The sequence below is a fragment of the Giraffa tippelskirchi genome, chromosome 1 (assembly GCF_054371585.1).
Source record: "Giraffa tippelskirchi isolate mGirTip1 chromosome 1, T2T-mGirTip1v1.2.pri, whole genome shotgun sequence".
NCBI classification, from domain to species: Eukaryota; Metazoa; Chordata; class Mammalia; order Artiodactyla; family Giraffidae; genus Giraffa; species Giraffa tippelskirchi.
This window is the reverse complement of record NC_137275.1, coordinates 193,444,043-193,469,172: the sequence shown is the minus strand read 5'-3', so window position 1 is coordinate 193,469,172 and position 25,130 is coordinate 193,444,043. Positions and strand designations below refer to the sequence as shown.

At 41.0% G+C, this 25,130-nt stretch overlaps 1 protein-coding gene across 7 annotated transcripts in view; it reads left to right on the top strand.

The window, feature by feature from the left end:
* Nucleotides 1-25,130, top strand: part of FRMD3 (FERM domain containing 3) — a 396,369-nt gene that overhangs the window by 35,539 nt on the left and 335,700 nt on the right. For 2 of the 7 annotated variants that reach the window (XM_081520403.1, XM_081520371.1), the window contains exon 1: nt 24,376-24,670. The exons of the other annotated variants lie outside the window; for them this stretch is intronic. In XM_081520403.1, coding sequence (XP_081376529.1) covers nt 24,524-24,670 — 147 coding nt within the window. In that variant the 5' untranslated portion in view covers nt 24,376-24,523. Of the gene's footprint in view, nt 1-24,375; nt 24,671-25,130 lie in introns of those variants that run through there. 7 annotated transcript variants of the gene reach the window in all.

Genomic DNA, 25,130 nt, shown 5'->3' with positions numbered 1-25,130 from the left:
TTAACCATCTGAGAAATGATGGATCTTTTTTTTAAAAAAATATTTATTTGGCTGTACCAGGTCTTAGTTGTGGCATATAAGATCTAGTTCCCTAAGCAGGGATCAAACCTGGGCTAAGAGCCACTGGACCACCAGCAAAGTCCCTGAAGTGTTGGCTCTTGAGAACCAAGAATGGATGTATTTCTTTCTCTACAAACGGTCCCATACCTGCCAGTTCAGCATAAACCAACCCACAGCAAGTGTTGGATAACTGAAGCAGATCAGGGATGTGCTTTCCTTGGAATATCAGATTTCTGGTACTTAGTCTCGGAAATCAGCCCTTGTTTTCACCTACTGCTCTCAGTTGGGCTTTCGTATCAAGCTGCCAGGTTTTAGACAGTCTGGTCGTGATGGGAGACTTTGAAGTCATGCGGATGTGCGAATAGAAGAGGTGGAGACCTGGCCTTGACAATGGTTGCTTTCCTCAGACAATCCAGAGCCCGGCACTTAATAGGGATTTAGAAAATTCCTCCCTCCTCCTTTCCCTTTCTTCCTACTTATTTGGAGTAGAATAGGTGAGGAATATTTAGGCAGAAAGTGGACATAGTTTTATACAGCAGTAGAGATGATTAAAAAAAATTAAGGACTTCCCTGGTGGTCCAGTGGTTAAGAATCTGCCTGCCAATGCAGGGTACATGGGTTATGATCCCTGGTCCGGAAACTAAGATCTCACATGCTGCGGAGCAACTAAACCCATGCACCAGAAGTACTAAGCTCACATGCTAGAGTCTGCAAGCTGAAACTACAGAAGTCTGTGCTCCCGTTCCAAGAGAAATCACCACAATGAGAAGTTCATGCAGTGCAACTAGAGAGTAGCCCCTGCTCACTGCAACTAGAGAAAAGACTGCACATCAGCAAAGACCCAGGTTAGCCAAAACTAAAATAAGTTAAAAAAATAAAACACATTAGATGAATTGCCAGTGTTCTCAGTAGGTCAGTCAATGACTCTTTGCTTATGGTTTCCACTGTTGATGTGACTGCTGTACTTCTAGATACTCATGGACTGACTCAGTCAGAGACTCAGCCTCAAGACTCCTGAAAGGGTAGGTGGGACAGAGACCTGAACATGCCTTTCTAACTGGCAACAGCCTTTAAATATTTAAATATCATGACAATGAATCTAAAGCTGTTAAAGACTAAGGAACTGTTTCTGGTGATGACGTTTCATCAGAGGTGCACTCACTGAGTTGGCACAGCAAAGTAGGAATACCATCAGGTGACTGATTTTAAATACACGTGTCAGAATGTATACAGCAAATATGTTCTTGTTTGGATATTCTTAGTCCAATAAAACGCTGCCAGTGAAAGTGCTTGGAAGACCCTCACACACTTTGGAGCAGGATGATGTTTGAGAGGTGGACTAGTCTCCCAAGCCCCATGCCTCTTTATTTGTTGTTTTTTCCCTCTTTAGCAGAAATCAGAGAAAAGAAGCCTTCTTCCTGGCTTTGCCTTTAGAAAACCCATGCCCTCTGTGACCTGGAGAGGACTGGGGCATAGCTAATATGCTGGGAAGCCATGGAGAGGCCCTTACTTGCTGGGGTGGGTGGTGGAGCCAAAGGAGTCGGAGGGAGGCATTTTCCCTCCGGGGCCACCAGGACTGCACTGTGGCCTTGGTCTGAGCACCGAGGAACCAGCCAGGATCCCAGGCAGTGCTCACCCTTGAGTGAACATCCTTCACGATCTGAGCCAGGGGCTGGGATAACTCAGCTTTCGTTGGGGTCTGTGAAACTGTTACTTTCATGATCACCAGCGCTTAACTCAGAGGCGGTGCAGCAGGACCATCACACTGTGAGGACAGCCCCCTGTCCCTCTCTCAGGGCACCTGTTGGACCCAAGAGAAGTGGCATGGAGTCTTAGACACCCAGCAGGTGGGGGTGAGATGAAGGGACAGTTCCTCAAACTCTCCTGGAAAGTGGAGAGGTTGGGCAGGCGGACAACTTGGGAGGCCTTCAGGTGGGGCAGTGGTTAACCCAACCTTGTTATACCAGAAAAGGTCCTGGTTGGGTGGTAGAGGGTCTGGCTCTTTTTAACAATTAATTTATTATTATTATTTTATTTTACTACTGAAGTATAATTGCTTTACAATATTGTGTCAGCTTTGCTGTATAACAATGTGAATCAGCTATATGTATACATATACCCCTCCTTCTCGAGCCTCCCTTCCAACACCTTTCCCCTATCCCATCCCTCTAGGTCAGAGCACCGAGCTGAGCTCCCTGTGCTGTACAGCAGCTTCCCACCAGCTATCTGCTTTACACATGGTACTGCATGTATGTAAATGCTACCCTCTCTAATCATCCCATCCTCCCCTTCCCCTCTGTGTCCGCATTTCTAGGGCCTGGATTTTAATCACAGCTCTGCTTCTAAGTCACCATGTAATCTTGGGCATAATACTGCATTTCTTTGAGTCTCAGTTTCCATGTTGTATGTGTACATTTCTTCAATCTCTCATTTGAAATTTTAAAAAAGTTAATATTTATTTACTGTTCACGTCTCACTTGTTCAGCAAACATTTTTTGAACACCATTCATAGATGAAACCCTCCGCTGGGCACTAGATATACAGGCAGACATGACTCTGTCCTCAGGGAGCTTCCATCCCAGAGCTGTAAGATGAGGAGGCATAATTTTTGGTCTCTAAGCTTCTGCCAACCTGACATTCTGTAATTCTATTATTATTGCAAGTTTTACATTGATATCTTGCCTCCCCCTCCCCCAAAGGGTAAAATCCTTTCACAGAACCTGTAGTTCAGCGGCAGCAAATTCTTGCCCTAAGGGATTGGTTTCAATAGTTGGAAATGGCTAAAGGTCATGTGGAGCCATGTGCAGTGGAAAAGGCAGCTAAGCCTAGAAAAGAACCAAGTTCCAGGTGTCCTGGCAGTGGAGTCTTAGGATTTTCTATTTATTTCTGGTCGGAGTCACCTTGAGCACCGCTTTGAATGCCCAGTGGTGGTCTGTCTAGGGATGTGGTTTTGTTAAGCTTTCAAATCGTTTCCCCAGAGCACACTTGCTGATGCCGGACTGAGCACCTCCCAGCTGCTTGTGGGCAGCCTCTGTCCATGAGGTCAGTGTGGTGACCTGCTTTGTCATCAGCTTCTGTCTCTCTGCCTTTGCCACAGATAGTATGATTTCATCTCCTCTCTCCCCTAGCTTCCTTCAGAGATTGACAACCAACTTAAGTAGTAAAGGATGACGCATCTCTGAACCTACTCATCATAAATGCTAATTACGTGCCCACTCTCATCTCAGTTTATAAATACTCTTCTATCTTCTCGGCAAAGAAGCCTATTGAATTGAAGAAGTCGCTGTGATTCCTTTGGTATTTCATAAACATCTAGTCAGATTGTCCTGTGAGTGTTCACTTGTATATCTCACACCTTCTCTAGACTGGGAGCACTTGATTCCATCCACACCTTTATTCCTTTATTCTCCAAACAAATAATAGTTACCTGGTAACAAGCAGTGTGATAGCCTGGGATGATGCATAAGACCTGATCCTGTCTCTTGAAGCTTATGATGCTGGAGATGGAATGGACATGTAATACAATTACTTGTGATACCACATAGTAAGTACAGATAGAGGAGTATATGAGCAACAGTGGAAGCACAGAGGAAAAGAGGGCAGCCTGGGTTTTTCTTTGTGGTAGATTGTATTCTTCTTTGCATAAATATACTCTGTTCTCTGTGGCAAGGGTTATATTGGGTTGGCCTGAAAGTTTGGGTTTTTCCATAAGGTGTTATGGAAAATTTCCAATGAACTTTTTGATCAACCCAATACTTAACATACTATTGTTATTCTACTTCTCTCTGTTACTGGCAGGCTTGGCCATGGAACTTATTTGGCTGATTGAATGATATATGTATCATTTTGAGTCACAAGCTTTAACATCCAGCATGTGAGCTGTCATATACTTTCCTTTTACTCTTTGCCATGATGACTAGCTAATATTCCAGATTGTTCTATCAGCCTGGGTCCTGGAGTGGAGCTGACATGTGGTGGTTACAGAGTAAGCAAGAAATAAATTGGCTAAAGTCATTGAGATTTTAGGGTCATTTGTTACTGCAGCATAACCTAGTAAATTCTCACTGATAAATTTTTGTCTTCATACCCTGGTGTCTGGTGCATACTAACTACTCCCTAAAAGTTTTTTGAATGAATGAAGAGTTGAAAGGATCAGATAGGCTTGAAGGAGAGAGTAACGAAGGGAGGTTCAGTGTGATCCAGAAGGCCTTATGTAAAGAAATTCCACTGGGGCTTGGCCATGATGAGTGTCATAAACTTCTTGATGAACTGGACAGGAAAGGCTCACAACACTATTGTCTCTTAAAGTCTTCTGTTTGAGTGCTATGTCACAAGCAAGATTTGGAAGCGCACTGATTATTCAGAAAATAAGTCTTAATGGGTGTGCTTAGTCACTCAATCATGTTTGACTCTTTGTGACCCCATGGACTGTAGTCTGCCAGGCTCCTCTGTCCATGGAATTCTAGAGTGCATAGCCATTCCCTCCTCCAAGGTAGCTTCCCAACCCAGGGATCAAACCCAGGTCTCCCACATTGCAGGTGTATTGTTTACCATCTGAGCCACCAGGAAAGCCCCATAAGTGATAATAAAAGAAAACTGCTATCCTTTAATATAATATTATTTATATAATACATGGGCTTCTCAGGTGGTGCTAGTGGTAAAGAATCCACCTGCTAGTGCAAGAGACACAAGAGACACAGGTTTGATCCTTGGGTTGGGAAGATCTCCCGTAGTAGGAAATGGCACCCCACTCCAGTATTCTTGCCTGGAAAATTCCGTGGGCAGAAAAGCCTGGTGGGCTACAGTCCATGAAGCTGCAGAGAGTTGGACATGATTGAGCAACTGAGCGCAGTACAGCAGCATTTGCATATTATTATTAAATTCTTTTATTAGGGTAGCTCATAAAATCATTGGGGAGGGGGATGTGGGAGAAGCAGAATTGGGGCTAAATTTTTTAGGAGTAACACCTCAGAACTTCCCAGAGAAGGCAGTGTCTCCCAACTTCATTAATAAGGGTAAAAATTAAGTGGCTGTTACAAAAATGCTCAATAAACTGTGGTTTAAAGACTGTGGAACTTACTCTTCTTCCATCTAACAGTTCCAGGGGGAGCAGTCTAGGTTGGTGGTCATCTAGGGACCCAGAATATTTCCCGGTCATTGTCCCATTATTGCTTAGGGAATTTTCATCATATGGATTATCAAAGCTGAGTAGCTTCCATATCTGAGTCCTTGCCATTGGGAAAAGAGAAGAGGAAGCACATTCATGGTCTTGCCCAGATCTGAAAGTTGATATAACACTTTTGCTTACAATTTTTTTGGTAAGAAGTTTGTCACATGCCTGTACTTAACTGCAAGGTACATATAACATAATGAGGCAGCCACATGTCCAGCAACAGAACTATTAGTATGTGTATTAGATAATAATCATAACAGTGATGCTGTGTAACAAACCCTTCCTAAACCTGGTGGCTTTAAACCACAAGTATTTATTCTCATTCTCACGAATTTGCTCGTTGGTTACTGTTCAGTTGACCTAAGCTGAGCTGGGTGGGAAGGCTCTGATTAAGGCTACAGGTTGGCTGGGCACGGTTTCAGGCTGTGGATTGGGTTCAAGCCTGTTTCACATATGTTTGTTCTGGCACCCAGGCAGAAAGTGTAGTGTCTCTTTGGGGCATATTCTTCTCATAAGAGAAGGGCACAAGAGTGCATAGGAATGCTTGATGCCTCTGGAGACTCAGTGCAAGATGCCACATGGTCACTTTTACTCACATTCCATTTGTCAAAGCAAGTCACATGACCAAGCTCAACATCAATAGTGTAGGGAAAGTGTTCTGCCTACTCTGTTGGGAGATGCTGCCAACTCAAATAGCAAAAGTGTAGATGTGTAATTCTAACACAGGGGTTATATGAATAATTAAGAGCAATAATTCAACCTACACCCAATGAGTTAAGGGGAGAGTAGTATATTTTGGTTGAAATATAGAAATCTCTGCCATACCTTTTTCATTTCTTGGTAGTCATAGAATTTGTATAGTACACTGGGATGAACTGGAAGGCATTTGAGGCCATCTATGTGGGACTTGGTGGAAAAATTCAGTATATATTTATAATAAGATAGATAAAATATAAAAATATTAGGGAAGATAGTAAATATTGAATGACTATTAAACTTCTAAATAAAATATTTTCAATTTTTAATGAGAAACATGGGTATCCTTAAGTGAACTTAATTATTTTATTGAGGTATAATTTATATATGAAAATATATCTATTGAAAGTATATAATATATAACTGCTTATAGATATAAAATTTTATACTTGAAAAGGCTAGTTTCAAATCTTGTGGAAATTTCTTGTGATAATGGTGATAGATTTTAAATAATAGATTGGGCCACGTGAAACGGCCAGTATTAGGTTATTCTTGGCCTTCAAAAAAATGCCAATTTCATGTGGTTAAACCTAATATAACCAAACTTTGTCTAACAGAGATTTAAGAATAAGTTAAAGTTTTTTGTCTCAGCATATATTGATGTCAGTTAATGTAATTAACTTAATAATTCATTCATAACACTAGCCAAGTGTCATATGTGAACCATTTTAACTTCATCAAAGTTGGCATTCTGCTTTGAATCCATAACACTTGTTAACACACACAATACACACATATTTTACACATTTTTAAATTTAATAATTTTGCAGCTTTAATTTCATTTCAGGAAAATAAAAACGTTAGTAAGTTACTTAAGTTAGGAATATCTTTCAACAAATCTGCAAGGTGAGATTCAGTCATTTCAACTCACACATTCTTGACAACTCTTGCTTTGAATGCCAACACACTTTGGTATGAAAAACAGAGTGGTACTCTGATCCTGTGCTTCCCTGAAAGCTGAAACCAGATGGACTCTTAAAAGCTTGTGTTTTGTTAGATTTCCCCGTTTTGGTTTCATCATTCAATGTGCAATTCAGAGCTATAGACAAACATTTACATATGCGAGCTTCTCTCTGAATAAAACAACATGTGTTACTTGAAACTCAAGATTTCAGACAAAATTCATGCTTTATAAGGCCTTTACATCTTTCTGACACTGCAGCAAAATCATGAGTGCACAACACTTGCAATGTTTCCATCATATTTCATGTTAAAGAAGTATTTATTTATTACCTCAAATAATTCATCTGCAGTAGTTGATTTGGCACTTTGCTTGTGGAACAAATAGTGATCCTCCATGCATTTCTTTCTGGGCCTTCTAATTAGCACTATTAGCTGACACAGTTATTGATATCTGTAGTTACGTTAATCAATTGATAAACTTCTGAATTAGCACGATTTCTCCATTATATGAAATGTCACCTGTATGTCTGCTAATAGTATCATCTGATGGGGGACCTTTTTCTGTTCCCTTTACTTTTGGTGGTCCCAGTTAGGTTTTGGACAATTCCCATGCAGGCAGATAACAATTTTGCTTTTATGTGAGGCATTTTAGGTATAACTACTAATTACATGACTTTGGTTTCAGCATTCTGATATTGTTATCAATCTCATAAAATAATTTTATTTCTTGTTTTGAGTATTCAGATTCTTAGAAAGGATTACATCTTTTCAGTTTAATATGTAGGAATTGACCTGAGGTGGTGATGTAGTTTTCATGGGGCCATTGCTTTCTTTGCTAATCGCAAATACGACATCTAAGCTGAGGATGAGAAGATTTATCAGGGCAGACAAATCCAAAGTTGAGGCATTCCTTATAAATTCATAGCTATTGACTCAAAATCATCTTTTTTTTAATGCTCTATTTTATGAATCAAATAGCTTTTAAATTATAATTGAAAAAATTTCATAAATAATATATATATAATATAAATATCTAATTATAAAACACTCAGTGAGACTAGAGTTCTCTGTGGCTTCAGAAAATCTTTAGATCAACTTATTTCTAGGTCATCTTCATTCTTTAGAATATTTTAAAACAAATTATGGCGGGGGGATTCTTAGAAGATGGTAGAGTAGGAAGTACCAGGAATCTGTCTATACAGCTAGGCAATAATTAAATTGGCAGAATCTGTCTAATGTAACTATTTTGGAACTTAGAAATCTATTGGAGGCTTGCAACTTTCAGAGGAAGCTTGGACAGTAAATTATAAATTGTGGTTAATTTTAATCACAGCTCTTAGCCTAGTAACAGCTACCCTTCCCCATCCTCGAGCCCCATGGCAGAAGACCTGAACCCATTCCTGGAACAGCCTATACAAAGCTTGAAGGAGCAAGGATGGGTCATTAAGGATGCTGTCTTCCAAATATCATCGATCTGTGCTCTAACTGGTGATTGATGCTTCTGATCATAGATGTACGGACCAAAGAGGAGGGTGACCGTTGTTGTACTTCCCTTCGTTCTTGCAGGTCCCTCCCCCATCCAGCTGAAATGACTTTTAGATTTAAAGGACTGACACCTTTTCTCCCCTCTCTTTATTAAAGACTAGGACATTCAAAAACAATTGCACTGCACTACAGAGAAAACTAGAAAGTGACCGTGCATGTCCAGGGAAAGCGACAGGCTCAGAAAAGACCTTAGGATACCTCAGGCTCATCGCTTGAAAAGAAACACCCTACAACAGTAAAACAAACAACAAAAGAAACAATAACAAAGCCCAGCATTCCTGGGCAGAAGGAAAATCTATTTTCAGAGTTACCACATTATTAGATTTAAACATCCAGGTTTCAACAAAAAAATTACAAGGCATACAAAGGAACAGGCAAGTATGGTCTATTAAAAGAAAAAAAAAACCCAACAGAAACTATCCCTGAAAAAACATGATGGCAAATCTACTAGGCAAGGGCTTTAAAACAACTCTCTTAAAGATGCCCCAAAACTAATGGAAGATATGGAGAAAGCAAAGAAATCCATGCATGCACAAAATAGAAATGTCAATAAATAGATAGGAAACTAAAAAAAACACCAAAAAGTAATTCTGGACCTGAAAAGTACAACAAATGAAATGAAAAAGTCACCAGAGAGATTCAAAGGCAGACTTGAGCAGGCAAAGGAAACAATCAGTAAACTTGAAGATAGGACAAGAGAAATTTTCTAGACTGAGAAAGAGAAAGAAAAAGACTGAAGAAAAGCAAACAGAACCCAAGGGACCTGTGGGACACCATCAAGCAGACCAACATAAGCTTGTGGGAGTCCCCAGAAAGAGGAGAGAGAAAGGGGCAGAGAGAATGTTTGAAGAAACAATGGTGAAAAATCCCCAAATTTTATGAAAGACATGAATACAAACATCCAAGAAGTTTAAGTAAGATGAACTCAAAGAAATCCATACATTAAAACAAAGTAGTCTAAGATCTAGTATCATTGTGACTTTAGGTTGTAACTACAAATTTAAGTTTCTACATAATTCAAGAGACTAATGCATTGAAAAGAATTATTTGTTTATGGTTTGGGGTACACAATGCACAAAGATATACTGTGACATCAATAATTAAAAGGGGTGGGGACAGAGCTGTGAAGGAGCCGAGTATTTATATACTGTTGAAATTAAACTGGTATAAATTCAAATTGGAGTTTTGTAGCTCTAGAGTGTTAAATGTAATCCCCATGGTAACAACAAGGAAATAGCTATAGAATATACATAAAAGGAAATGATAAAGAATTTTAAAAATTCACGAAATTGTGAAAATTAAACAACACAGTCTTAACTAGAGGAGCAAATAAAAAATAACAAGGGAAATTAGAAAATACTTAGAAATGAATGAAAATGAAAACACAACATGTCAAAATTTATGTGATATAGTGAAAGCAGTGGTAAGGGGGATATTTACAGTTATAAATGCTTATAGTAAAAAATGACAAAGAACCCAAATCAGCAAACTAATTTTATAGCTTAAAGGACAAGAAAAAGAAGAGGAAGCTAAGCCCAAAGTTATAAGAAGGAGAAAAATAATAAAGGTTAGCTCAGAGATAATTGAAATAAAGGAAAAGGAGAAAATCAATGAAACTCAAAGTTGATTCTTTGCAAAGATCAACAAAATTGATAAAACTTTAGCTGGAGTAAGAAAAAAGAGAAGACTCAAACTACGAAAATCAGAAATGAAAGTAATTACTGATCCTAAAAATAAGGATTATAAGAAAGTACTAGGGACAATTGTATGCCAAAAATTGGATAGTCTAGATAAAATGGAAAAGTTTCTAGAAATTCAAAATCTGCCAAGGCTAGATCACAAAAAAATTAGAAAATCTGAATAGTAAGGAGATTGAATCAGTTATCAAAATCTCTGGACAGAAAGCCTGAGTCTGATGGCTTCTCTGGTTAATTCTACCAAACATTTAAAGAGCTGCAGCTCATCTTTCTCAAACTTTTCCAAAAGTTGAAGAGGAGGGAACATTTCCTAAGTCATTCTGTGAGGCCAGCATTATCTTGATACTCAAACCAGAGCCACTACAAGAAAACTACAAACCAATATACCTTATGAATATTGGCAAAAGTCCTCAACAAAACATTAATAAATGGAACTCAGAAGCATATTAAAAGGATTATATACCATGACCAAGTGGTATTTATTCCTGGAATGCAAGGTTGATTCAACATGAAAAGTGATAAATGTGGTACACCAAATTAACAAAATAAAAGAAAAACCCACATGATCATCTCAATGGACACAGAGAATTTGACAAAGTTCAACTTTTTCAAAGTTCATGATAAAAACACTCAACAAACTAGGAATAGAAGGACATTACCTCAACATAATAAAAGCCATATATGAAAACCCCCACTAAACATTATGAAAGTGAAAGTGAAGTCACTCAGTTGTGTCTGACTCTTTGCGGCCCCATGGACTGTGGCCTACCAGGCTCGTCCATCCATGGGATTTTCCAGGCAAGAGTACTGGAATGGGTTGCTATTTCCTTCTCCAGGGGATCTTCCCAACCCAGGGATCGAACCTGGGTCTCCTGCATTGTAGGCAGACACTTTACCATCTGAGCCACTAAAAGCTTTTCCTCTAAGATCACAAGAAAGGCTAGGATGCCTAGTCTTGCCACTTCGATTTCACCATTGTACTGGAAGTCCTAGCCAGGGCAGTTAGGCAAGAAAAAGAAGTACATGCACCTAAATTAGAAAGGAAGAAGCAAATTTACCTCTGTAGATAATATGATCTTGTAAGTAGAAAACCCTAAAGATTTTTACAAAATCCTGTTATATACTTAAGTGAATTCAGTAAAGTAATAAGATACAAGATTAACATGCAAAACTTAGTTACATTTCTATACACAATGAACAAAATGAAATGGAAATTATAAAAATTCAATTTACAATAGCACCAAAAAGAAGAAAATACTTAGGAATTAACCAGGTGGCGCTAGTGATAAAGAACCTGCCTGCAAATGCAGGAGGCATAAGAGACCTAGGTTCAATCCCTGGGTTGGGAAGATCCACTGGAGAAGGGAATGGCAACTCACTCCAATATTCTTGCCTGGAGAATCCCATGGACAGAGGAACCTGGCGGGCTACAGTCCATAGGGTTGCAAAGAGTCAGACATGACTGAAGCAGCTTAGCACATGAGAAGGCAAAAGACTTGTACAGTGAAAACTACAGAACATGTTAAAGAAGACATAAATGGAAACACATCCTGTGTTTATATACTAGAATATTTACTATTCTGAAGATAGTATAAGGTCACCCAAAATGACCTACAGATTCAGTGCAATTCCTGTCTGAATCCTGACGATGATTTTGGTAGAAATAGAAAAACCCATCCTAAAATCCATGTAGACACTCAAGGGACCCTGAATAACCAAAGCAAACTTGAAAAAGAAGAACAAAACTGGAAAATCAACACTTGCTGACTTCAAAGATTTCTATAAATCTGCAGTAATCAAAACAGAATATTACGGCATAATAGATATAAAGACCAACAGGATAGCATAGAGAGCCTAGAAATAAACTCTCGCATATGTGGTCAAATGATTTCTGACAAGGATGCCAAGACCATAGTGGGGAAAATTACAGTCTTTTCAACACATGATGTTGGGAAAAGTAGGTATGCATATGGACCAGAATTAAGTTGGACCCTTAGCTAACACCGTATACAAAAATTAACTCAAAATGAATCAAGGACCTAAATGTATGATATAAAACAATAAAACTAGTAGAAGAAAACATCAGATGAAAGCTTTATGGCATTGGATTTGGGAATTATTTCTTAGATATGATATCAAAATCACAGGTAACAGGAAAAAATAAAAAAATTGAACTTCATAAAGATTAAAAAAACTGTGCAACAGAATAAAAAGGCAACCCACAGAATGGAAGAAGATATTTGCAAATCAGATATCTGATAGGGGATGAATATCCTGAATATATCAGTTCAGTCAGTTCAGTCTCTCAGTCACGTCCAACTCTTGGTGACGCCATGGACTGCAGCACGCCAGGCCTCCCTGTCCATCACCAACTCCCAGAGGTTACTCAAACTCATGTCCATTGAGTTGGTGATGCCATCCAGCCATCTCATCCTCTGTCATCCCCTTCTCCTCCCACCTTCAATTGTTCCCAGCATCAGGGTCTTTTCAAATGAGTCAGTTCACATCAGGTGGCCAAAGTATTGGAGTTTCAGCTTCAACATCAGTCCTTCCAATGAATATTCAGGACTGATTTCCTTTAGGATCGACTGGTTCGATCTCCTTGCAGTTCAAGGGACTCTCAAGAGTCTTCTCCAACACCACAGTTCAAAAGGATCAGTTCTTTGGCGCTCAGCTTTCTTTCTAGTCCAACTCTCACATTCATACACGACTACTGGAAAAACCATAGCTTTGACTAGACGGACATTTGTTGGCAAAGTAATGTCTCTGCTTTTTAATATGCTGTCTAGGTTGGTCATAACTTTTCTTCCAAGGAGCAAGCGTCTTTTAATTTCATGCCTGCAGTCACCATCTGCAGTGATTTTGGAGCCCCCCCACCAATATATATATAGAGAGAAATACTACAGAATACAAAACAACCCAATTAAAAAATGGCCATAAGACTTGATAGGCATTTATCCAAAGATGTATAAGTGGCCAATAAGCACATGAAAAGATGTTCAGCATCACTAATCATTTAGGTAAATATAAATCAAAACAACAGTGCTTACACCCATTAGGATGACTACCGTCAAAAAATAGAAAACAGCAAGTATTGGAGAGAATGTGGTGAAATTGGAACCACTTGTGCATTGTGGGTGGGAATATAAAATGGTACAGCCATTGTGGAAAAGAATATAGTGGTTCCTCAAAATATTAAAATTAAAACTACCAGGTGATTAAGCAATTCTGGATATATACCCAGAAGAATTGAAAGTAGGGTCTCAAAGAGATATTTATATACTTATGTTCATAGCAGTACTATTCATAGCAGCTAAAACATGGAAGCAATTCAAGTGTCTATCAGTGGGTGAATAGATAAGCAGAATGTGGTATACATATAATAGCATGATATTCAGCCTTAAACACAAATTAAATCCTGTAATATGCTACAACATGGATGAACCTCAAGGACAATATGCTGAGTGAAATAAGCCAGTCACAAAAGATAAATACTGTATTATTCCACTTATGAAGTACATTGAGTTGTCAAAATCATGAGTGGTGGGTGCTGGGAGCTGGGGGAAGGGTAAGATGAATAGAGAGTATTGTTTAATTGCATAAAATTCCCAGATGAAAAGTGTTCTGGAGATGGATAGCAGTGATATTTGCTCACCATTATGAAATACTACTGAATTGTACCCTTTAAATAGTTATCATGGTGTATTTTATGTTATCTGTATTTTACCACAGTAAGAAATTTAATAACATCAAAAATTCAAAGAAGTGAAGTGTGCAAAAAATAAAATGAGAAATTGAAACTTTAATTTTCACTTAATTAAATAGCAAAAGTTCTGACAAAAGTGCACAAAATATAAATATTATTGCCTTCATATAGCATAAAATATATTGAAAAATCAATCTGCTGAAGTTGTAAAGATACATTTAATGAGTAGAATTCATTAAATTATGTTTCTTCTTCTGTTTTTTAAAAAAATTTACTTATTTTAATTGGAGGCTAATTACTTTACAAGATTGTGGTGTTTTTTGCCATACATCAACATGAATCAGCCATGGGTATACTCTTCTTCTGTTTTTATAAATACAAAGAAATTCCAGCAATACCTAAATTTGGCTAATGCAAATTTCCAAAGCAAATAGAAAATGAAAAGCAAGAAGCAACAGTGGAAAGAATTAATGAAAATCAATAATTTAATAGCAAATATTATCAACAATGAAAAACCAAAGTATTATGTTAATTGAAAAATTACAAAAATTAATTTAACAATAACACTAAATATTTTATAGCCATCTGAAAGGCAAAGCCTCTTACTGATCAAAACCAAAACTAGTTCACTTAACCATCAGATGAACGTGATGATCTGACAGGCAATCAAAGGCACAGGCAGGTGCTATGTGGTGATGCCACTGCTGGGTGCTCTCCTGTGACAAGTCAATAATGCGTGGAATTATATGTCCTCAGTTACGATTTACTAAATGCAAGAATTTAATAGAAGGAGCCATATAAATGGCATTCAAAATATTTTCAGTGGCCAGTTTTTGTTGTTGTGGGCTTAAACAATGAAAATTAGTTTTCTCCAGTTCTGGAGGCTGGGAATCTAAGATTAGGTGGTGGCCACTCGGTTCCTGGGGAAAGCTCTCTTCCTCTTGCAGATGGCTGCCTTTTCCCTGTGTCCTCACATGGTGAAAATTGATCTATTTTTAAGTACTCTTAATTTTTTTAAGAGCACTTTTATGTTTATAGAAAAACTGTGCAGTAAGTACAAAGGGTTCCTACATATCCTACCTCCTCCCTCCCGCCCCTGCTTTCCCCTATTATTGTCATCTTGGCCTTTCCCAGAATGTCACACCGTTGGAATCATACAGTATGTAGCCTTTTCAGACTGGCTTTTTTCACTTAGCAATATGTCCTGGGTTGGCCAATAAGTTTGCTCGGGTTTCTCCATAATATCTTATGGAAAACCCAAAGGAACTTTTTGGCCAACCAAAAATTTGAGGTTCCTTCATGTCTTTTTGTGGCTTGATCGCTCAGTTTTGAAAATTTATTTTTATTGCTGAATAGCATTCCATTGTATGAATGTGCTACAACTTATCTATTCACCTATTGAAGGACATCTCGGATGTTTCCAATTTTTGGCGATTATCAATAATAAAAGCTGCTATAGACATTTGTGTGCAGGTTTGTTTGTGGACATAGTTTTCTTCTCATTTGGGTTAGTACCTAGGAACACAATTGCTGGATTGTAGGGTAAGCCTGTGTTTAGCTTTGTAAACTATCAAACTATATTCCAAAGTGGTTGTACCATTTTACATTCCCATCAGCAATGAATGGGAGTTCTTCCTGCTCCATATTCTCGTCAGCATTTGGTATTGTCAGTGTTTTAGATTTTAGCTATCTAATAGATGTGTAGTAGTATCTTAATATAGTTAATTTTGCAATTGTCATATGAAGTTTGATGTTGAGAATCTTTTCATATGTTTATTTGCCTTCTTTGGTGAAGTATCTGTAAAGATCTTCTGCCTATTTTAAAATTGGATTATTTATTGTTTTGAATTGTAAGAGTTGTATATTTTAGATACGTATCCTTTGTCTGATATGTGTTGTGCAAATATTTTCTTTCAGTTTGTAGTTTGTCTTCTCATTCTCTTAAGAGTGTCTTTGGCAGAGTAAAAGTTTAAATTTTAATCAAGTCCAACTTATGCTTTTGGTGTTGTATCTAAAAGTCATCACTGAACTCAAAATTACCTTGATTTTTTCCTATATTATCTTCTAGAAGTTTTATAGTTTTGTATTTTACATTTAGCCTTATGACCCATTTGAGTTAATTTTTATGAATAGTATCTAGATTATTATTATTATTTTTTGCATAGGATATCAGGTTGTTCCAGAACACAGAAAGGGTAGTGAAAAAGAAAAAATCCAATGACTATTACTTTTCCACTGGATTGACTTTGCTTTTTCATAAGATATCAGTTTACTCTATTTGTGTGGGTCTATTTCTGGGCTCTATATTCCATTTGATTAATTTATTTGTCTATTCTTTCACCAGTACCATGTTGTCCTGATCATTATAGCTTTACACTGTTTTAAAGTCGGGTGGTATTAGTCTTCCAACTTTGTTTTTCGTCAGCATTATGTTGGCTATTTTGGGTCTTTTGCTTTGCCATGTAAAATTTAGCAAAAGTTTGTCAATATCTACAAAATAACTTTTGGAATTTGATTTGAATTGCATTGAATCTATAGATGAGGATGAGAAGACTTGACATTGTAACAATGTTGAGTCTTCCCACTCGCAGACATGGAGTATCTCTCCAATTATTGAGTTCATTGATTTTTCATTAGTGTTTTTATATAGAATGTGTATATATTTTGTTAGATTTATACCTAAATATTTCTTTTTCAATCATCAATTTTAATGGTCATGAAAATACTTTAAAATAATTTTTAAAACTCAATGCACAATATTTACAACCATCACTTTTTCATATTTTTTAAAATTAGAGGACAATTGCTTTACAGTATTGTGTTGGTTCTGCCATACATCAACATGAATCAGCCATAGGTATACGTATGTCCCTTCCCTCTTAAACCTCCCTGCCACCTCCCACCCCATCCTATCCTTTTAGGTTATCACACAGCACCAGATTTGAGCTCCCTGAATCATATAGCAAATTCCCACTGGCTATCTCTTTTACGTATGGTCTCTCAATTTGTTCTACCCTCTCATTCCCTTACTGTGTCCACAAGTCTGTTCTCTATGTCTGTGTCTCCATTGCTGCTCTGCAAATAGGTTCATCAGTACCATCTTTCTAGATTCCATATATATATGTGTGTTAATATACAATATTTGTTTTTCTCTTTCTGATTTACATCACTCTGTATAATAGGCTCTAGGTTCATCTACCTCATTAGGACTGACTCAAATGCATTACTTTTTATAGCTGAGTAATATTCCATTGTATATATATACCACAACTTCCGTATCCATTCATCTGTTGATGGACATATAGGTTGCATCCATGTCCTAGCTATTGTAAATAGTGCTGCAATGAACATTGGGGTACATGTGTCTTTTTCAATTATGGTTTCCTCAGGGTATATGGCCAGTAGTGGGACTGGTGGCTCATATGATAGTTTTATTCCTAGTTTTTAAAGGAATCTCCATGTTCTCTGTAGTGGCTGTATCCATTTACATTCCCACCAATAGTGTGAGAAGATTCTCTTTTCTCCACAACTATCAATCACTCTTTTGTGGCCAGGCCACCTGTTTTCCAGGGGCTCATCAAAGGGCTATGATGCATGGGTTGGGAATTTTTTTTTTAACATTTGGAAGCCCCTTAAGAATTTAAGGTTTGCATTAAAAAAAAAAGATTATCTATTTATTATTGGCTGTGATGGGTCTTCATTGCTGCCTGAGGACTTTCTCTAGTTGCGGCCAGCAGGGGCTACTCTTCGTTATGGTGCCTGGGCTTCCCACTGCGGTGGCTTCTCTTGTTGCTGAGCATGGGTTCTAGGGTATGCAGGTTTCAGTAGTTGCAGCACATGAGCTCAGCAGTTTTGGCTTGTGGGCGGTAGAGTACAGGCTCAGTAGCTGTGGCACATGGGTCTTAGTTGCTCTGCAGCATGTGGGATCTCCCCAGATCAGAGATCAAACCTGTGTGCTCTGCATTGGCAGGGAGATTCTTAACCACTGAACTATGAGGAAATCCTGGGAAGTTTTTGATAAGGAATTGCAGCTACTACCACTGAGCATGAGGTTTTACAATCTCTCCCACTGCCACTTCTTTATTAAGAATTGGACCTTGCCAGTTCTTCTATGCTGTGGCCAATTTTCTTACTCCTCAGGTTGATTCATCTTTGCTTCACTCAAATGTCTCTGGTTGTCTGTAGGGATGGGTTCAGACTTGGAAATTTTTGTAAGGGAGTTTAGTGTGTCTTTTATTGGTCAGACCTAGAAATTTTGTCTGTTCTACAGATCAAGGACTTTAGTTGGGTGTCTGAAAGTGAAAGTGAAGACACTCGGTGTCCGACTCTTTGCCACCCCATGGACTGTAGCCTTACCACGCTCCTCTCTCCATGGGGTTCTCCAGGCAAGAATACTAGAGTGGGTACTAGAGTGAGTTGCCATTTCCTTCTCCAGGGGATCTTCCTGACCCAGGGATCGAACCCGGGTCTCCCACATTGCGGGCGGACACTTTAACCTCTGAGCCACCAGGGAAGCTCAGGATCAGCAAATTCCTGTGGGTCATATTACTCTGAAGCCATTTGGGTCCCACTACTCATGAGTGTCCCCATGCCTTCCCAGACACTGAAAGTTAAGTAATATTTGTCCTCTGCTCCAGGTTCCCATTCAGCTCAGTTCAGTTCAGTCGCTCAGTCGTCTCCAACTCTTTGCAACCTCACGAACTCCAGCACGCCAGGCCTCCCTGTCCATCACTAACTCCCAAAGTCCACCCAAACCCATGTCCATCGAGTCGGTGATGCCATCCAGCCATCTCATCCTCTGTCATCCCCTTCTCCTCCTGCCCTCAATCTTCCCCAGCATCAGGATTTTTTCCAGTGAGTCAGCTCTTTGCATCAGGTGGCCAAAGTATTGGAGTTTCAGCTTCAGCGTCAGTCCTTCCAATGAACACCCAGGACTGATCTCCTTTAGGATGGACTGGTTGGATCTCCTTAGAGTCCAAGGGACTCTCAAGAGTCTTCTCCAACACCACAGTTCAAAAGCATCAATTCTGTGGCTCTCAGCTTTCTTTATAGTCCAACTCTCACATCCATACATAACCACTGGAAAAACCATAGCCTTGACTAGACGGACCTATGTTGGCAAAGTAATGTCTCTGCTTTTTAATATGTTATCTAGGTTGGTCATAACTTTCCTTCCAAGGAGCAACTGTCTTTTAATTTCATGGCTGCAATCACCATCTGCAGTGATTTTGGAGCTCAGAAAAATAAAGTCAGCCACTGTTTGCACTGTTTCCCCATCTATTTGCCATGAAGTGATGGGACCGGATGCCATGATCTTAGTTTTCTGAATGTTGAGCTTTAAGCCAACTTTTTCACTCTCTTCTTTCACTTTCGTCAAGAGGCTCTGCATATTTGAGGTTATTTATATTTCTCCCGGCAATCTTGATTCCAGCTTGTGCTTCATCCAGCCCAGCGTTTCTCATGATGTACTCTGCATATTAAGTTAAATAAGCAGGGTGACAATATACAGCCTTGACGTACTCCTTTTCCTATTTGGAACCAGTCTGTTGTTCCATGTCCAGTTCTAACTGTTGCTTCCTGACCTGCATACAGGTTTCTCAAGAGACAGGTCAGGTGGTCTGGTATTCCCATCTCTTTCAGAAGTTTCCACAGTTTATTGTGATCCACACAGTCAAAGGCTTTGGCATAGTCAATGAAGCAGAAATAGATGTTTTTCTGGTACTCGCTTGCTTTTTCGATGATCCATCAGATGTTGGCAATTTGATCTGATCTGTGGTTCCTCTGCCTTTTCTAAAACCAGCTTGAACATCTGGAAGTTCACGGTTCACGTATTGTTGAAGCCTGGCTTGGAGAATTTTAAGCATTACTTTACTAGTGTGTGAGTTGAGTGCAGTTGTGCAGTAGTTTGAGCATTCTTTGGCATTGCCTTTCTTTGGGACTGGAATGAAAACTGACCTTTTCCAGTGTTGTGGCCACTGCTGAGTTTTCCATATTTGCTGGCATATTGAGTGCAGTACTTTCACAGCATCATCTTTTAGGACTTGAAATAGCTCAGCTGGAACTCCATTACCTCCATTAGCTTTGTTCATAGTGATGCTTTCTAAGGCCCACTTGACTTCACATTCCAGGATGTCTGGCTCTAGGTGAGTGATCACACCATCATGATTGTCTGGGTCGCGAAGAACTTTTTTGTACAGTTCTTCTGTGTATTCTTGCCACCTCTTCTTAATATCTTCTGCTTCTGTTAGGTCCCTACCATTTCTGCCCTTTATTGAGCACATCTTTGCATGAAATGTTCCCTTAGTATCTCTAATTTTCTTGAAAAGATCTCTAGTCTTTCCCATTCTATTGTTTTCCTCTATTTCTTTGCATTGATCACTGAGGAAGGCTTTCTTATCTCTTCTTGCTATTCTTTGGAACTCTGTATTCAAATGGGTATATCTTTCCTTTTCTCCTTTGCTTTTCGCTTCCCGTCTTTTCGTGGCTATTTGTAAGGCCTCCTCAGACAGCCATTTTGCTTTTTTGCATTTCTTTTTCTTGGGGATGGTCTTGATTCCTGTCTCCTGTACAATGTCATGAACCTCCATCCATAGTTCATCAGATATTCTGTCTATCATATCTAGTCCTTTAAATCTATTTCTCACTTCTACTGTATAGTCATAAGGGATTTGATTTAGGTCATATCTGAATGGTCTAGTGGTTTTCTCCACTTTCTTCAATTTCAGTCTGAATTTGGCAATAAGGAGTTCATGATCTGATCCACAGTCAGCTCCCGGTCTTGTTTTTGCCGGTCTTGTTTTTCCCATTATCTCCATTTAAATCAGGGAGCTCCTTTCAACTGCAGGGTTTTTCATAGCACCTCTGGTCACAGAGAACAGCCACTGTGGTACTTTTCAAAGATGGTGGTGCTTCCTTCAACAAGGAACCTGGAGGCCCCCTCAGGTTCATCATACGAGAGATGAGCTATCTATATATGAACATTTACTTCAGTGTTTCCTTCTCCTTGATTCTTTGGACTTTTTCCTTTACAAATATCAGGAATTTCCTTCTCATTTTCATTTAGCTGAGACCAGAAGTCAAATCAATTTATATACAAGGTACATTGAAACCAGAGTCACTGGAAAGTGCACCTGAATAAACAGATTTAGGTTTATTTATATAGATACTTTTCAGTTTAAATTAGCAAGACCTTGCAATTCTTTCCCTCCCTCGGGCTGACTTTGTAATTGGCTTTCTGTGGGTGTCTGGATCTGACTCCAGTATTAAGAGTGAGTGTAGTCAGAGTTGGTAGATGAAGTGTGGCAAGGAGATTGACTGCCCTTTCCAAGGTAACTGCTTCAGGTGAGATCAGAATAGGGTCTTCAAACAAGGAACAGCCTAATTAATATAAGGGAAGAGGCTTTGGTTCTGCTATCAAGAGGGGCTTGGGGACTTGATTTCCTAGGAATTATCCAAATCCTCCTTTATGGTTCCATTTCTACACCCAGATTCCCACTCTTTCCTGATGGTAACTATCTCTCCCACATGAAATCTGGTGAGACTGATAACTCAATTGACTTTATCATTTGACAACTTGTAGAAAAGATTTTGAGTCTGCTTTTTAGTGATTCAACTGATAATACTTTTAGCTCTGTCATTGAAAGAATACAGGTTGTTAAAAGGTTGTGACTGAGAATTTAGGACTCTGAATGTGTCATTGTTTTTCTTTAAGTGGTCCAATTTTAAGCTTATCCTTGAGTTCATTCTTTGAGTACATCTTGCTCTTCATGTTATTTTTTGACCATGACTGCTTAGTTTCTAAAAGCCTTCTCTTCAGTGATATTTCACTCCAGGTGACCATATGTGGTAATTTCCCCAGCCGTTTTCCATGTATTCCAAGGGCTTCCAAATTGTACATTAAAGTTGTTGAATCTCAGCCTTCCAAACCAGGCCAGATAGCCAGTCTCAGATTCTCCTCATTTCTTCAAAGACTGTTGCTTGCAATTTCGCTTTGGGTGACCCTGGTTCTGTCCTTTTTCCTCCTGTCTTTCTTCTGCTTCCTTTAAATTTGAGGAATTTCAAATTTTAGGGTATTGAGTTTTAGGGTATTGAGCATGACTCAGAGATAACAGGTTGCTACAGTAATGAGGGACAAGTATATAGCTTTAAAAGAAAAGCTAGGGTTGTCTGGCATGGTGACTTTTCCTTGATCTCTAGGCTATCTTAGAACTGCTCTTTGGGTTGGAAGAGACTATTCAACCCCAGGTGTACTTTTCATATGGAATTGGAACACTCTCAACACTTCCATCTCATATGCATATGGAGCTTTACAGAGTACAGACTTCTCGCCTTGCTTCATCCCAGTTTCTCAGCCACCTGTGAGATGTGCTCTCCTTTGAAGTTGAGGAAAGAAATACAGAGACTTTCCCAGGATTCCCAGGGTTGGCCAGTAGCTGGGCCAAGACTGCAATCCCAGACTCTCCACACTGACCTTCCCTTCAGGTTCTGCCCTAACATTCCTCAGCCCAGGAAAGACTACACATGGAGGTCCACATACTACTATCTAAATGGTAACAAGCAATAATCAAGCTATCAACTGTTAAATAAAATATACTCTACTCTCCTATCTTAAGTTTGGAGTTTCCGGAAGCAAATGCTGAGACTGAATTTGGCCTGTTGGGTATTTATTTGTTGTTCAGTTGTTCAGTCGTGTCTGACTTTTTGTAACCCCATGGACAGGAGCATGCCAGACTTATCACCTATCTCCCAGAGTTTACTCAGACTCATGTCCATTGGTTCAATGATGCCATCCAACCATCTCATCCTCTGTCGTCCCCTTCTCCTTCTGCCCTCAATCTTTCCCAGCATCAGGGTCTTTTCCAGTGAGTCAGCTCTTCACATCAGGGAATTTATACTAGCCATTAACACAGGGAGGAAGCAGGAGGGGGTAGAAGGAAGAATCCGACTTCAGTGCAGACCTCAGGCAAGCCTCAGCCAACCCCAAGGGGGTGTCTGAAGTATATGTGGTCCATCAGAGTGTATCAAGTTTAGGTGAAATGACTAGACCATCCCTCCCCACCCAAAGACAGGGCATATCTTTGGATGGGGGCCTCTGAAGCAAGAGCTGACAGTTGGGCAATGAGTCTTTCCTGTAACAAATACCCCTTAATAATGACCTGGTGAGCTCAGAAAAGGGCAGCAGGGAGAGAATCTCCCTCTTTTCCCACTCCTGGATGGCTTGGTCTCCACGTCCAGTCTCAGTCCACCTGCCTCCACAGCTGCCCCTTAGGCCTATGGGCACATCACACAGGGCCTTGAGCCACCCTAGGAAAGACAGAGGGGCAGGAGACTCTCATCCCCAACATCCTGGAGGTGGAATCTCAGGGTCCCAAGTGCAGAGACTGGCTTAAAACTGGATGGGTCACACCTCCATTCTTAGGCAATAGAATCCATTCCTGGGGAGCAGAAGGAAATCTCTAAGGGGGAAGGGGCAGGATAAAGACCTTCTCCCTGAGGTCTAAAGTGCTGCTGTGTGCTATGCTGTGCTCAGTCGTATCCAACTCTTTGCCACCCCATGGACTGTAGCTGCCAGGAGCTTCTGATTGTGGAATTCTCCAGGCAGGAATACTGGAGTAGTACCATGCCCTCCTCCAGGTGATCTTCCCAACCCAGAGATCGAACCCAGGTCTCCACAGTGCAGGTGGATTACCATCTGAGCCACCAGGGAAGTCCAAGAATACTGGAGCGGGTAGCCTATCCCTTCTCCAGGGGATCTTCTCAACCCAGGAATCGAACCAGGGTCTCCTGCATTGCAGGCGGATTTCTTTGTTAGCTGTGCCACCAGGGAAGCCCAAAGTGCTGCTACCAAAAATCTTAGTGAGGTGTTGGGAGACATAAACGAGAAACTGATTATGGAAGGTTCTGAGTTTCTTAGAGGAGACTGGCTCTCAGTTAATATTAAACAAAGGCTTACAAAAATCCTCACGAGTACCAGTGACTGTGACTACTAGCCTTATTGCTGTTGTACCAGGCAAGGGCCTCATGCTACTCTCGGGGTTTGTGAGGTCCGATAATCCTCTCCTGCGGTGGAATCCTCCCTGCGGGTGTAGGTCAGGATCGCCCTCCACGCCCCCTTGCCCGCCGCCAAGTCGCTGGGGCCAAGCAGAGCAGGGCGCTGTCGGGCGCGTGGGGGAGCCGGGGCAGGGACGAGCTCCCTCAGGAGCCAGAGCAATCGCGGCCGGAGAGGGAGGAGGCTGCCGGGCCCAGCCTGACGCAGAGGCGGCAGCGGAGCAGGCCACTGCCGGGGCGTCCCGGCCACCAGCGCCAGCCAGCTCTCCGCCTTCTCCTGCCGCGGTTTCTCACGCGTGGGAGTGAGTGCTTCGCGCGCCCGCCGGGGGTCACGGGCTCGGGCATCCTCGGCCAGCGAGCCCCGGCGGAGGGAGGTGCAGGAGCGCTCGCAAGGGGCGGAGGCGGGGAAAGGAGCGGGCGAGGAGCAAGCGAGGGAGCGGAGGGAGGGGACCGTGGAGAGGGAGGGACCCGCCTGCCGCGCCCTGGCTGCTCGGCATGTGTGGCTGCAGGCGCCGGTTGTCGTTGCTGTCCGGGGGCTGAGCCGCGCCCGGGTGTCCAGGGCAGTGTGTGTGTGTCCGCGCGGGCGAGCGCCGCGCCGGCCCCGAGCCTCCCGCTCGCTTCCCCGGGCCGCGGTGCATGTTCGCCTCCTGCCACTGTGTGCCGAGAGGCAGGAGGACCATGAAAATGATCCACTTTCGGAGCTCCAGCATCAAATCGCTCAACCAGGAGATGAAATGCACCATCCGGCTGCTGGACGACTCGGAGATCTCCTGCCACATCCAGGTGCCGGGGCGAGGGAGCGGACTACGCGCCGGGCAGGGGACTGGGGGGGCCTCTACGGGTGGGCGTGCGCGCGGAGGCAAGGAACCCACCCGGGGGCCTACTAGAAAGCCAGATTTCTCTTCCTCCGCTCTGAGTCTGGGAGCCCTACTAAGGGATGGGGTGGGGGGACTGTCCCCCGCAGGTACCGGGCATGCGTTATCAATTCCCCGGGCCCCTTCCTCTGGCTTACACACTGCGCTCACGTCTCGCTGCGCCTAGGATAGTGGACACAGGGCAGCTGCGTCCTGGGAAACTCTAACCCCTCTGTTTCCTAACCTGTCGGGAAATAGGAGTTCTGAGAACCCAGAGGGGTACCTGCATGTCGACCAGTCTTCCTTCTTACACGTGGAGAAGGCATGCATCAGCATGGATCCACTCATTCTTTCTCTGGCGCCTGGGCTCCGAAGGTGCCTTCAGTCCT